The sequence below is a fragment of the Macaca thibetana genome, chromosome 18 (genome assembly GCF_024542745.1).
Source record: "Macaca thibetana thibetana isolate TM-01 chromosome 18, ASM2454274v1, whole genome shotgun sequence".
Lineage (NCBI taxonomy): Eukaryota > Metazoa > Chordata > Mammalia > Primates > Cercopithecidae > Macaca > Macaca thibetana.
Genome location: NC_065595.1, coordinates 21870642 through 21885497, shown reverse-complemented (window position 1 = coordinate 21885497; position 14856 = coordinate 21870642). Strand labels below are relative to the sequence as shown.

General features: G+C 45.7%; 1 protein-coding gene across 19 annotated transcripts in view; it reads left to right on the top strand.

Annotated features, from left to right (window-relative positions):
• The window catches only part of NEDD4L (NEDD4 like E3 ubiquitin protein ligase), a 369323-nt gene that overhangs the window by 284390 nt on the left and 70077 nt on the right, over positions 1-14856 (top strand). For all 19 annotated transcript variants that reach the window (XM_050768042.1, XM_050768039.1, XM_050768035.1 and 16 more), the window contains 4 exons: positions 3269-3319; positions 9635-9696; positions 10657-10759; positions 12429-12595. In XM_050768042.1, the coding sequence (XP_050623999.1) occupies positions 3269-3319; positions 9635-9696; positions 10657-10759; positions 12429-12595 (383 nt within the window). The remainder of the gene's footprint in view (positions 1-3268; positions 3320-9634; positions 9697-10656; positions 10760-12428; positions 12596-14856) is intronic.

Here is a 14856-nt window from a genome sequence, read left to right as displayed (position 1 = left end):
AAGTGATGGGATTTCAACTCATTGCAACCTCTGCCTCGGTTCAAGCGATTCTCCTGCCACAGCCTCCCAAGTAGCTGGGACAACAGGCACTAGCCACCACTCCCGGCTAATTTTGTATTTTTAGTAGAGACGGGATTTCGCCATATTGACCAGAGTGATCTTGAACTCCTGACCTCAAGTGATCTGCCCGTCTCAGCCTTCCAAAGTGTTGGGATTACAAGCGCGAGCCACCATGCCTGGCCATTTTTGTTTTTAATCGGTGTAGTATCCCTAACCTAAATATTTTACATGGCCTGAACTTTCTGTAGTTTTGGCAACAATGGAATCTTTTGAAACCTAGATCTCTCAACCAACTGCATCTTCCATTGACTGGTGAAACACTAGTTTAAGCCAGTTCATTTTGACCATGTGCATTTCTGTACTTGATCCCTATTTTGTTTCAAAAATAATTTCCATCTCTTCATGTAAACGAATAAGAGCCTTCTGTTTCCTTTAATGGCAAATTGCCTCATCTTTTACTGTTTTAAAAAATTTTTTTAACATAATGAGAACATGTGATAAAAGGTATAACTGAAGTTTCCTGGCTTTGCAGTACCTCAGGGAATTCGGTAAACTGTGTTCCATTTGAGGAAAGGAACAGTTGGAGTAGGAGGTAGTGTAAAGATAACATAGCAAATAAGCATTTTACCAGAACCCTCTGAAGTCTCATGAGACTGTGCCATCATCAGAATCCCTCCCTTCTCATCCACACTGTTTAAAGCCAGCATCCAGTGGGAAGCCCAGAGCTGGTACCGCCTTGCTTTCCTGCCAGTTGCTGCCATACGGCACACAGTGCCAGTTAAGGGCACAGGCTGATGGGCACCTCAGCCGCACACCTCTCTGGTTTCCCATCTGTAAAATGGGCACAATCATTGTACCTGCCTCTGAAGGTTATTGCGAGGACTAGACGCAGCCTTGGCACAGAGAGCCCACAGACAGGGAGCACTGTGTAAAGACCGGCTGCCAGCCGTTAGTACTGGGTGCCTGTCTTTTGGTGTCTGGGCAAAGCTTTAACCTGTTTTATCAGTTTGGAACTCAAATGTCTCCCTGGCAAAACAACATGGGCATGTAGATATTTTGTGAAGTTTCATTGAAATGCACTTAGGTTAATGGTTCAGGGGCAGCCTTTCAAAGCTATCAGGTTGTGAAACAGCTTTGAATAAGATTGTCTTGTCCTTCTGCTGATTGTCTTTTCTTTCCCATGTTAGCAGCCGTAGCAGCAGGAGGAGAGGTGGCAAGTGGCCACACTACTCTGCTCACATTAAGCAGACAATTTATGGTCAATATTCAGAGAATTTCCTTTTTTTAATAGTACAGTTAACTGATATTTATATTAGCTTTAAAATTATAGCAAAAGCAGCCCAGGCGTGGTGACTCACGCCTGTAATCCTAGCACTTTGGGAGGTCGAGGCAGGCAGATCGTTGGAGGTCAGGAGTTCGAGACCAGCCTGGCCAACGTGGTGAAACCCCATCTCTGCTAAACATACAAAAATTAGCTGGGCGTGGTGGTGTATGCCTGTAGTCCCAATTAGGAGGTTGAGGCAGGAGAATCGCTTGAACCCAGGAGGCGGAGGTTGCAGTGAGCTGAGATTGCACCACTGCACTCCAGCCTGGGTGACAGAGCGAGAGACTCCATCTAAAAAAAAAAAAAAAAAAAAGTACAATCAGCCAAATAGAGAACTAACAGGCACACTGCCTAACTCCTTGTGTAACTGTCATTGGTGTGTGTCACTGGGGCAGCGTGATTAGGTCTGAGAGCTGGAGAGCAAGGCTGTCATTATTCTCAAGGCCTTCTGCTGACTGCTGCTCTTGGTAAGACATACAGAATCTATGGGCACTCTCTTTACCGCTTTATGCTAGATGAGGCCTCTCCATGTTGAGTTGTAGCAGATACAGCTAAGAAAGTAAAAGAAATGAAAATCTCATCAAAAGGATTGGGACTAGTCTCATTCTTCATGCATACCTAAACCGTGGTAACTTTGATTTTTTTGTTATCCTGTATGGATTGTTTAGAGGAGACAGATGGCTTTCCAGTTCATCAAATTTTTTCAATTATCTAAAAGGAATTCCTAAGCTTGGAGCGAGTCATTTCAATAAATCTCATTCATATTTACCTGCTGCTTCCTTTTAAATGGAAGAAGAGAATGCTTTTCAAGTACACTTGAAAAGTAGCATCTGTGAATTAGAAACTTTCTCTGTAAACTAGCAGAGGAGCAATAAGAGGCCAGGATTCAGCACGAGGTAGGCTGGATTCCTTCTTGGGTGGCTCAAGCTAGCTATGGGGCTGGTCTGATCACATCTAAAGAACTGCCAGACTTTTGTGCATTTTGAATGTGGTGGAACCAGCTGCATATTTTTATATGAGAGCAGCAAAGTCATTGTGTCCCAGTTTGTTTCTTGGGTCATCTGAACATCAGAGGCCACGCCACAAGCACCGTAACTGAGGGACATAGTGTGACTGTGGTCTGTTGGACACCCTGTGGTCCAGGCCAGTGACCCCTGGAGCTGAATCATGACTTCCCAGATGACTCCCAGAGCCTGAGAGGGAACTAGCGTGTGTCTCCAAATGATTTTTCACCTGGGCCTCTTTGAAGTCGGGAGAGATACGTGCAGTATGGTAGATGTGGAGAGGGAGAGGCATGGTGTGTCCAAAAATTAGCAGGACCTGATCCATAAACGTGGATTCTGAAGCAGTGCACTTACTAAATCAAAAAGCAGTGTACTTGCTGGATTTAAAAAGTGTGTGTATTTTTTTGTGAGATGCAGTTTGTAGGATGCATTCATCACTAGGCCATACACTGTTTCCGCTGGCTCTCAGCTCTCAAGAAGCTCTTTAGTTTTTAGCATTGGATCAGTAAACACTTGTTAAAATGTTCCTAGCCTTTCTTTGCCATCTTCTCTTTCAGCTGGACCCAGCTGTGCCCTCAAACCCTCTGTGGCCCTGCCTGTCTCTTCCCTCACTGATCATGTTCTCCCAGCTTCTACAGAGGCTTCCTTAGCATTCTGCTTGGTAGCAGACACCAAACAGAATCTCAGCTAGCTCAGTCCAGGCGCACAGGCTCCTGGTCTCCTGGGGCATGGTTACTCATGTCTCCTCGGGGCCTTCCGCCCTCCACATTCCAGTGCCAGGCCCTGGACCTTCGTCTCTATTCATGATAAAACATTTTTAGGAAATGCTGACGCTTGGTGAAGAGATGGAAACACTAACTCTTTGTTCTCTTCCTAACAGACACGAGACGACTTCCTGGGCCAGGTGGACGTGCCCCTTAGTCACCTTCCGGTAAGGACAGTCTCATGTTTGCCGCTGCGCGCTGGGGCGGGGGTTTCTAACTGTTTGTAGTCAGCGTATTTTCAGAGTGGTATTTCTTCACCACAGTGGAGAAGGCTGAAATGAAGCATGTGTGCTGTGGCCCTAGTCCTTTGTGGGAAGTGGTCCTGTCAAGGGGATGGAGGAGAAGCTGGCTGTAAGAGTCAAGGGTGCCTGCGTCGTGCACATGCGTTCCCATCCACCAGCTCTTCTCTTTTCTGCACTTCAGCTGCTCCACCTTTGTGTATCACATCTTATAAAACAGACACCTCCTTCACTCAGGCCTCCCTTCTTGTCGCTTACTGTCTCTGCTTCCTAATGCATCCTCCGGGTCCCATCAGATGTTTGCGCTCTTTGTCTGGAACTGCACATGCCGTTTCTCTTGGATACCTCTGCACAAGCCATAATAGCATTTCCCAGATTTTGGTGTCTGGCTTTCTCAGTCAGCATGGAGACAAAAGAAGAGCCTGTTCATTCTGAGTGAACTTGTCAGCTGGAAACACCCACCCTCGCTGGAACACGCACCGAGTTCGCATGTGTGGCGCTGCCATTTCTCTCTGCTCCAAGTAGCAGAGCAGTCGAGGCTGTTGACTAGTGACGGGCATGAGAGCTGTCACCCGAAACAGGAGGCCGGGCAGACAGAATGTGGGGGTAGGACCTGGAGAAAGGTGGATCCCTAGCTCCTATTCCAGCTTCAGTTTTCCAGCTTGTCCCAGCCTTCCTCCTGGCCTTCCTCCCTGGGCAGCATGGCGTGATAGAAGTAGCAGCTGAGAGAGGAAAGGCGAATGTTTCTGCCTTACAAGGGCATTGTGTTATTTGTTAAAATGCTTTGTGTGAGCAAGTAGCATAACTAGTCTATAAACTAAAGTGACTTAACGCCCTAGCATTAAGCTTCCTGCTGTGTGGAAATTACGGCTGTTTCCATATGTTAAATACCAAGAAAGATTGTATCTTACCAAGGAAGCTTTGAAGATGTGTTGTGAAGGAAGGTGATAGCAATAATTGACTCTTACTCACTCAGGGGAGCTGTTAAGGAAGAAAGGTTGCAAGGTTCCAAAGGACTGGAAGTGAAAGTGATATTCTTAAAATAGCTTGTTTGCTTCTTTATAAAAATCTGAAGCTCCAGGGTGCTACGGGAGGGGCCTGCGTGGGGCTTCTGCGTGAGACCTATTCCATGAGCCATCAGAAACCTGACTATTCTTTTCAGGTCACATTAGGAGAACGTGACTATTTCACCTTTTGTGAGGAAAGGCGTCACATACTTCTACATTTTCTGTGTATGTTCTTCAAACTGAAGCTGTGATCCTCTCACACTTTTGGACAGTGTTGGTTGATGGGCCAGCTCTTCTCTGGACATCTCCAGCGACCCTTTCCCTAATGTAAAAACCACATCTTAGCCAAGGGAAATTATTTTCTGAGAGGCACATATTCTAATATTCTCTAAGAGGCAAAAGTGACATGTTTAAAAACCTTGCTCCGACAAGCTCTTGTTTGAGTGAGTGAGTGGTGCTTGGTGTTAAAAGGTTGAGCAGGGCTCCCAGAAAATAGAAAAAGGTTTGTCCTCCGAGACCAAGTCAGCAGAAAGAATAGTTTAGCTTTGGATTCTGAGTGGAGGCAGCGTCAGTGAGCCTCCAAAGAAGGGAAGCAGTGCGGAGGTGCAAGGCGGGAATAGAAGCCAGCCGATTACAGAGGGTGGAGCCATGAATGCCAGAGAGGACCGAGTGCCTCTAGTTACTCGTGTGCCCAGAGGGTAACTTGCAGTGGAGTGCTTCACCTCCATACTTAAAACTCACTAGCTGTTTGCAGCCAACTACAGTCAGGGAGATGGACCACAAAGAAAACAAAAGGAGAGGTGTGAAGGTATATTATTTATTCATGTGGCGGTAGAACCCAAGTAGCATGTTCTGAATGCATGTGGCGGTATTTCAAGTGTTCTCGTGTGTGTGTTTGGTCGTGTGTAGAGGACGCTCGTGGGGAAATGACAGTGGCATTCTTTTTTGTGTGATAGCACACAAGTGTGAGTGGAGAGGGTGGGAGCATACGAGTATTTTGTGGAGTGAATTATGGATGCTATGTTCTTGATTAGTATATGACCATTGTCAAGGTGGATTATTTACAGTCTACAGATTCAAAATTTGTCAAAACCACCAAAGTTTAGATAAAAGGAAATAGGCAGACCAGGCGCAGTGGCTCATGCCTGTAATCCCAGCACTTTGGGAGGCCAAGGCAGGAGTTCGAGACCAGCCTGGGCAACATGGCAAGACCCTGTCTCTCTAGAGAAACTTAAAGATTAACCCAGCATGGTGGCACATGCCTGTTGTCCCAACTGTTTGGGAGGTTGAGGTGGGAGGATCACTTGAGCATGGGAGGTCATTACTACACTGAGCCATGGTTGTACCACTGCACTCCAGCCTTGGAGACAGAGAAAGCTCTCCTTTGCTTTTACATTGAGAGACCAAGAGCAAACTTAGCTTTAATTGTACCATCGTTGACTTTTTTCAACTACCGTTTTCACATTTGTCTGTTAAATTCAGTGCATCGTTGCCTAAAAGTTCATATGATATTTGATAACTTGTATCTATTAGTTATTTAGAGGTAAAGAGAACTGCGAGATCTGTATTAACACAGAGTGAGATTTCTGGCAGGTGTCTGTTGCACCTGCCTCTTGACTTGTCAGCTCTGTCTCCCCTTCCCCTGGAGCCCTCAGCAACCCACCTTTGCCCAGCCACAAAATATCTTTGTCCCTGGGAAAGGCAGTGGGGCAAAGAGAGCTATTTTAAAACATTAAGTTTTTCTAAATCCCAGTCATGTGCCACTTAAGACAACCATGGCTCACTCAGGAATTTAAATTTTCATAGATGAGGCGTTTTCAGGGTGGTGGTATTATTTGATGCCCTGCCTGTGCTTGAAGGTAGCTCAGCTGATCAACATCCTTTTACCCCCCTTGTATAAGTTTATGGCTGGTAGCAGGTAGCAGGCTGATGGTTCCCTCTCATGAGTGCAGAATTCAAAGTCGTGGAGTTAGGAGGGACTTAAGAGACACTGATTCGCTCCCAGTATATTCCAGGTGAAAAAGCCTGGGCCCATAGAGGGAGAGCACTTGCCCAGCAATAAGCAGGTCATTGGTGGTGCTGGATCTGACCCTGGGTGTCCAGCATCATTGTGAGCCTGTGGTGTGGTCAAGGATGTGGGCATGGGGTGGATTCGCCCAAGGCTTACATGCTTGCGGTGGTTGCATCCAGGTTTCGAGTCTAGGGACCCGCAGGGCTCTCTCCTTCCGTTTGCCTGCAGAATCCTTTATTTCACTCCATTCCATAGTGAGTACACCTAGGCTGAAAGCAACTACTCTCTTTCAAGATGAAAGTACTGTGTATCCAGATTTTCTTCTGAGTGCTTTTACCCTGGAACAGGGGCAACATTGTGGCTATTGGGGCCAATAGCACTGTTTGCAGCAGTCTGTTGAAGATGGCTTTCCCCCAGGAGCACCCTCAGTGCCATCCTGGGAGTCTCCACTTGCCTCTGCTCCAGGGAACAGGATCAGGTTGGAACCTGGATGAATGCCAGGAAGAATCTTGTAGTTATCTATAAGATCATCTTCTAATTCAGGCTAGAGAATTTCCATGAAGGTGAACTTTCATTTTTAATGCCCTAACTGTTACTGCTTGGCATTGAGTTGGCAGTACTGACAAGTGGCATGAACATGTAGAATTGGCCAGTGAACATGGCCAGTGTTTGTTGAGTGTGCCAGGTGCCCTTAAGAACTTTATGGAAACCAACTCAGTTGATTGGTTTGATCCTCACAACAGCCCTGTAAGATACGGTTACAGCCCCATTTTATAGATGAGGACACTGAGGCGAAGAGAGGTAAGGAACTTGCCCTTAGCCACTCGGCTCTGTAAGTAACAAAGCCAGGACGCAAACCTGGAATATCTGCCTTTTGACCTGTCATTCAAGCTGCACAGGGCATGGACAGACTCACGTTCAGAGTCCCTCCAAGCTCCATGGTTTTCCCCCTTCACTCTCTTGCATGTTCTCTGCTGCTCTTAGATGGCTCATGCCCACTGGTGATCCTGTAGGCTTTGTCATACTGTTTGATTTCCTATATTTAAACTGTCCTTTCTCCCAATTCTCCACCTCTCAAAGCCTTCCCGTCACCCTGTATCTGACTCCACATCCAAAATCATTTTGATTTCCAAGTCAGTCAGCGTCTTCACTGTACCCCAAGTCTCACAGAATGTCACCTCTCTATGTCAGTGAATTTGTTCTGCCTTAGCTTCTAGTGGATTGTTGACACAATGGCTCTTCCCTTGTAATTGTAACCATAAGCGCTGGTATACCACGTTGTATCCACATGTCATTCACATAATATTGCTCTCAAATTATTCATTGGTTGACAGGGCATGGTGGCTTATACCTGTAATCCCAGCACTTTGGGAGGCCAAGGCAGGAGGATTTTTTTGAGCTCAGGAGTTTGAGACCAGCCTGGGCAACATAGGAAGACCCCCATGTCTATAAAAAATAAAAATATTAGCCAGGCATAGTGCACACACCTGTGGTCCCAGCTACTTCAGAGGCTGAGGTGGGAGGATCACTTGAGCCCAGGAGGTCGAGGCTGCAGTGAGCTGTGATTGTGCCCCTGTATTCCAGCCTGGACAGCAGAAGAAGACCTGTCTCTAAATTAAATAAATAAATGTTGGCTAAATAAATGAAAAAAGGAGGGAAAACCAGCAATAGTTTTCTTAATAAATTTTCCATTTATTTCCTTATATATATTTACAAACCTTTTGGTAGAAAATATTTTCAAAATGTATGCTTATTACTGCCTCATAAGAACAGTCTAGAAAATATAATTTACTTCATTCAATGATAGTGAATTTTGAGAACCTCCGTAGTTTACTACAGATCAGTTGAACTGAGTGCTTACATGAGTACCTACTTTGTGCCAGGCAATATTCTTGGCACCAACGATCCAATGGTGAGCAAATTCAAGTCTCTGTTCTCATGGGCTCACATTCTGGAAGTGATGGATGATAAACTAATACGTCAACAAATGAACACGCACTTTCAGACAGTGATATGAGGAAGCTACAGCAGGACGATAGGCTAGGGGGGTGATAAGGGTGGCTGATGGTGGAAACTCTGAGGATGTGACCTGGGATCTCCTACTTGGATGCCAGGAGGAAACAGCCATGCCATCTGGAGTCAGAGTTGTCCAGCAGAGGGACCTGCGTATGCATCGGCCCTTCTGCAGGACATACAATCTGCATCCATGGCAGATGAGGACAGGATGGTTGGGAGTACAAGGAAGGAAGAGAGGGACTGGTTCCCAATGAGGTTAAAGGTGATTCAAAGCCAGATTATAGTTGGCCTTCTAGGTCACAGGAAAGAATTTCCAGTTTATTATGAGAGGAGTAGGAACCCATTGAGAGTTTAAAGCAGAGAATGACATACACAGATAACATTTCAAATAGAAGCGCATACGTACATACACATGTGTGCATGCATGCACACACAAACCTGATACAGTAAATCACTGGCCTGTGGTTTATCTCTTACTATAAAAGTATTTGAAATTGTGTTTAATTGAAGGGTCTAGGTATTTGAGGTTTTACTGCATATATAGTATTTTAAGATTAATGAAATAGTCACACTTATTTTTCCAGTTTCCTGCTTTGGTAGGCCAACCAACTTCGCACAATCAAATGAACACCGATTTCTTTAAAAATGAACAAATACCATACTTGTACTCATAGCCTCATGAACTAAACCTCAGCGGAAGGTCGATTGGTGCTGCTTCCTGGGGTGATCTCTGTGCAGGAGATAGTCTTTCAATTCTCTTAGGCTGATGATGTGAGATTTTAATGCAAAAAAAAAAGTTGCCCTCAAAGATTAAATCTTGTATATTCTTCTGTTTACTCCACGCGTATGTGTCTCGAGTCACAGGCATATAGCAGGGTACCCACCAGTGACCGCTGGTTCTCCGAAGTTAATCAGCTCTGTGTGACTGAGGCCACACCCTGCAGTTAGAAATTATACTTGGCAGTGACAGCTATAATTTTGTCATTTGTCTGTGGCTGGGGCTGGCTTCTAAAACCCGGTGTGGATAGTGACATCTAGTGGATCTCCAGTAGATCAGTTCCGTGGACCGTCAGGTACCAGGTGAAGAACCACATTCAGTGGTGCCACATTCTAAAATCCAAAATATATTCTCTGTGATCCAGTTGGGTGTATCTAAAACATGAAGTTATTGGGAATATTGAAACTTAATTTATTGTTTTTTCCCCACAGACCGAAGATCCAACCATGGAGCGACCCTATACGTTTAAGGACTTTCTCCTCAGACCAAGAAGGTGAGGCTTGTGGGTAAGGGTGGTGGGGGTGCCTGTCCTGCGTGCTGTGGGTGTGGGTGGTGGGGGTGCCTGTCCTGCGTGCTATGGGTGTGGGTGGGTGGGGATGCCTGCCCTGCGTGCTGTGGGTATGGGTGGGTGGGGATGCCTGCCCTGCGTGCTGTGGGTATGGGTGGGTGGGGGTGCCTGCCCTGCGTGCTGTGGGTATGGGTAGGTGGGGATGCCTGCCCTGCGTGCTGTGGGTATGGGTAGGTGGGGGTGCCTGCCCTGCGTGCTGTGGGTGTGGGTAGGTGGGGATGCCTGCCCTGCGTGCTGTGGGTATGGGTAGGTGGGGATGCCTGCCCTGCGTGCTGTGGGTATGGGTGGGTGGGGATGCCTGCCCTGCATGCTGTGGGTATGGGTAGGTGGGGGTGCCTGCCCTGCGTGCTGTGGGTGTGGGTATAGGTGGGAGTGCCTGCTCTGCATGCTGTGGGTATGGGTAGGTGGGGATGCCTGCCCTGCGTGCTGTGGGTATAGGTGGGGGTGCCTGCCCTGCATGCTGTGGGTATGGGTAGGTGGGAATGCCTGCCCTGCGTGCTGTGGGTATAGGTGGGTGGGGATGCCTGCCCTGCGTGCTGTGGGTATGGGTAGGTGGGGGTGCCTGCCCTGCGTGCTGTGGGTGTGGGTGGGTGGGGATGCCTGCCCTGCGTGCTGTGGGTGTGGGTGGGTGGGGGTGCCTGCCCTGCATGCTGTGGGTGTGGGTAGGTGGGGATGCCTGCCCTGCGTGCTGTGGGTATAGGTGGGGGTGCCTGCCCTGGGTGCTGTGGGTGTGGGTGGGTGGGGATGCCTGCCCTGCGTGCTGTGGGTATAGGTGGGGGTGCCTGCCCTGCGTGCTGTGGTGGTTGGCTGTTGCTGAAGACGATTTTAAGTGTAGCCTTTCAAGTCACACCCCTTCTTACCAATTTTCTTCCGTTATGCATTCAGTCATAAGTCTCGAGTTAAGGGATTTTTGCGACTGAAAATGGCCTATATGCCGAAAAATGGAGGTCAAGATGAAGAAAACAGCGACCAGAGGGACGACATGGAGGTACGTGGATGGCGTCAGGCCTCTCTCCTTGCCTCGAGATCATATTCATGTTTTGCTTTCAAACTTTATAATGGAAGGAAATAAAAGTTTATAAAGCTTAAATATAAAAAAAGTACGTATGTCCGCAAATTAGTCATTGATAGTCTACCAGTGCATTTATTTGTTTGGGTTAAAGATGAACTTTTTGTGTTACAGCACGAATCTTCGGAGAGATTTCTCTTTAGACAATACCATGCCCATTCCCCAATGTTAGCCCCCCAGCTCCGTGGAAGTCTCCTCACACATTGAATTCTGTTATTGCTGTGGACTTGCAGCTCTTTGTAAATTCCTTTTAGCCATTGAAGTCGCTTCAAAGTGGGTGAAGGAATTCAGAAAATCACTTTTTTCCAAGTTTCTTACTCATTTGGCCACAGGTGACAGCCTGCAGTAGAAAAACCCTCCTCTAGAAATGCCATTCTGGAATGAGCTGACCAGAGGACGTCCCTTTTTTCCTTGCCGACAGAGCTGCCTGTATTTACCTTGTCACAGACTGATGCTGTGGGTCATAGCGTACCTTTTCAGCACACGCCTCGGACAGTGCTGTTTTGTTAGACAAATTCTCATATTCTCAAAGTGTCCATTCAATGAGACCTCTCTAGGGCTTATTCTCGCATCTGTTTGCAGCTGTTGCATGTATGTGATACATGAATACTGTGTGGTGGAGAAGTTACCCGAACACCCCTCCGCCTCAGCGATCATATTTCCAGGCATTATTTCATTTCCAAGCCTTCATCTCTATATATACATGAAGAGGAATAATGTGGGTGGTAGAAATTTATGAATGTTAACATTTCTTAAGCACGTCAACAGATTTTCATCTCAAATCCAAGGAATTTTTTGCACTCTTCTTGCCTTCCAACTGCAGTAACCAGTGAATTACTTAATTTTCCAGTGATTTTAGCAGAGGATGTTAGGAAGCAAATACGTAATGCCTAAAATATGTGCTGTAAAAATGGAACTCGAATTTTGGTACCATGAAACCCATTGGTGTGGACACAGCCAGTGTAGAGGGCCTGAGTAGAAAGCGGCAGCTTTCAGACTCCTGGCTCCTGCGGTTGTTCGGGATGCAAAGAGGAGGCTTCTCTCTCAAAGCCCGCCTCCCTGGGGAGCAACAGGGCTCCGGGCCTCTGGTCCCCTGCGCCATGATTTCTGTTAGAACACAGGTGCAGCGCAGCTCATCTTCCCTGCTCCCTTTACCTCATGGAGGTGTTGAAAAGATGACAGCTGTAATGTGACCCGCATCATTGGCAGGGCTTTGTACAGCCTTGGAGGCCCTCAAGTCAAAATAACAAACATGACATATAGGAAGAGTATGATGTGACTTAAGTAGTGTCACCAGCTGTGCAGATCCAAATCATGTTGTCCTGCAATGTAGTCATCTTAGAGGGCAGCACAATTAATTGGCCATTACTCAAAATATTTTTGAGGTGTTTCTAGAATGGATTTTTTTTTTTTTTTGGCCTTCAACTGGGAATTTACTCAAATGTGTCCCCGAAGCCATGGCTAGAGCCAGAGAGCCCCAGAGCAAGGAGACGGGCACACAGGGCTTCTCCTTGCTGCCCTTGTGATGACCTCTTCCTCACAGCCGAAAAACCAACCTCAAAATCATCCCTCTCACTTTATTCCACAGCATGGATGGGAAGTTGTTGACTCAAATGACTCGGCTTCTCAGCACCAAGAGGAGCTTCCTCCTCCTCCTCTGCCTCCCGGGTGGGAAGAAAAAGTGGACAATTTAGGCCGAACTTACTATGTCAACCACAACAACCGGACCACTCAGTGGCACCGACCAAGCCTGATGTGAGTACCGTGTGATGGTCGGGAACACGTGCACTGCACAGCTAGAGACAAATATGGCGGCCCTCTGGGACAAGGCTGGGAAAGAAATCATATGTCAATAAGAGCAGATGGTGGTGTGGTACGAGGTTCCTCTCCATTTATGTAAAGCATGCAAGAGCAGTCAGACCTTGTATATTGTAAGCAATTGCCTTTGAGTCACATGCTGCTATTTTCAATGTGAGCTGATTTATTTTCTATGTATTCTTTTATGTCGATTTCTGAAATACAAAGCAGAGGTTGTTTTTCTTAGACCTGTCTTACATTTGTTGATTATATTGTTTTCTTCTTCACGTTTCTCTCCCAACTGACCCAGAACAGAACCAGCAAGCAAATTGGCTTTGCAATTTTCTGTTTTCTCTAAGTTTTTGGATTTTTACTCTCTTCAAAGTGTTGATTTGGAAACCTCAGAAAAAAATTTTTTCTTTTTTTAAGGAAATGTTACCTTCTTAATATAATCAGAAACACATGGCAGAGTTGCAAAATCAGAATTAGTAATTACTGTGTATTTTAATCCCTCACCAGCCTCAGGGATGCAGTAAACCAATTCCTGTTTTGTTCCCTCAGCAATTTGCAGTTTGATTGATAGCAAATAAACACTGGTTAAAACTCATGAACTTTAAAAATGGTTTTGTAGCAGCTTGTTTTTAAATCATTTTATATAGCAAGATCTAAGTCTATTGATAATACATCAAAGGGCAAAAACAAAGTCTTAAGGAAAAGGAATTTTATCCTAGAAATTATGAGCTGCCTAGCAGCCAAGACAAGGAGGAAATTATCGATGAACTATATAACTTTCAGTATGTAATAAAAGCAAGTCTACAGGGTAGTATAATTTTCTTGTCTACTCGAACTCTGAAAGAAATTGGCTAATAATACATTTTAGACAACAAGCAGTATGAGGTATCATGTTCTTAAAAACCTTTTATCTTTAGAAATTGCAAAGATACTCTACATATGACTGTGGTTGGGGAGGGTGGCCAAGTCTTCTGGTCTAGGTGTTGTTTAATTTAGAGATAAAGCTTACAGAATCTGGAACAACAAATAGCTGTCTTCCCTGAGCCCCCAGGTGGGTTCTCGTGAATATCAGCCGTTCGTGATCAGCTTTAGACGACCCAGCGTGGGCATTCGCTCAAGACAGCACAATAGTCTCAGGACAGCAAAAATATCAGAGCAGCTGCGTAATGCTGAACTATCTTTTGTTAAAATTTTTTCCCATGGAAATAGTTTGGTGGATTCTTTTTGTTTTTTATATTATTGCTTACAATTTCCTTTTGATTCATGCCCATAGCTATTAGAATTGTTGTAATCCATCGTAGCTATTTGTAGTAAAAACGAATTTGGACCCACCTTGGGCTTGGTTACATGTAGTGACTAGAAGAATCTTGGCAGCAGTATCCTAAGCAAAGCACCATTATCTACCTTTGCTCAACAGCATGAGAAAGAAGTACCTGAAAAGGTAGGTCCTCATGCGACCTCTGCAGAAAAGTGGCTAGGAGCAACTCACAAAGGGAAAAATCCTGACAGCTAATACATATATGGAAAAATATTCAACTTCATAAATAAGGATCATGCAAATTGGAGTTTGTATTTTGGGGACAAATGGGGAGAATTGCTACTTTCTCTACCTCACTGAGTTGTGAAACTAATGAGGGAATTCTGGAGAAAACACTTCCTACATTTTTAAATATATACTATTTTTTTGATGGCTCTACAGGTGTATACATGTCCCCACACTCATCAAGGGGTGTACATTAAACATGAACAGCTTTTTAGTGTGTTGAGAAGACCTCAAAAAGGGGTTTAAAAGAGAAACCATCTTTGGTGACAGTGTCCCAGAAACTAAAACAAAAGGTATAACTTGCTGGCTCTTCACTAGTCTAGAGCAACAAGGGAAAAATGCAGTTCTTTTTCGGTTGTTGTTTGTTTGAGACAGAGTCTCAGTCTATCACCCGCAGTGGTGCCATCTCGGCTCACTGCAACCTCCACCTCCCAGGTTCAAGCGATTCTCCTGCCTCGGCCTCCTGAGTAGCTGGGATTCCAGGCGCCCACCACCATGCCCAGCTAATGTTTGTATTTTTATAAAGATGGAAAGTTTCACCATGTTGGTCAAGCTGATCTCAAACTCCGCTCACCCGAGCTGCCTAGCAGCCAAGACAAAGCCTCCCAAAGTGCTAGGATTACAGGTGTGGGCCACCGTGCCCGGCCAAAAAATGCAGCTCTGA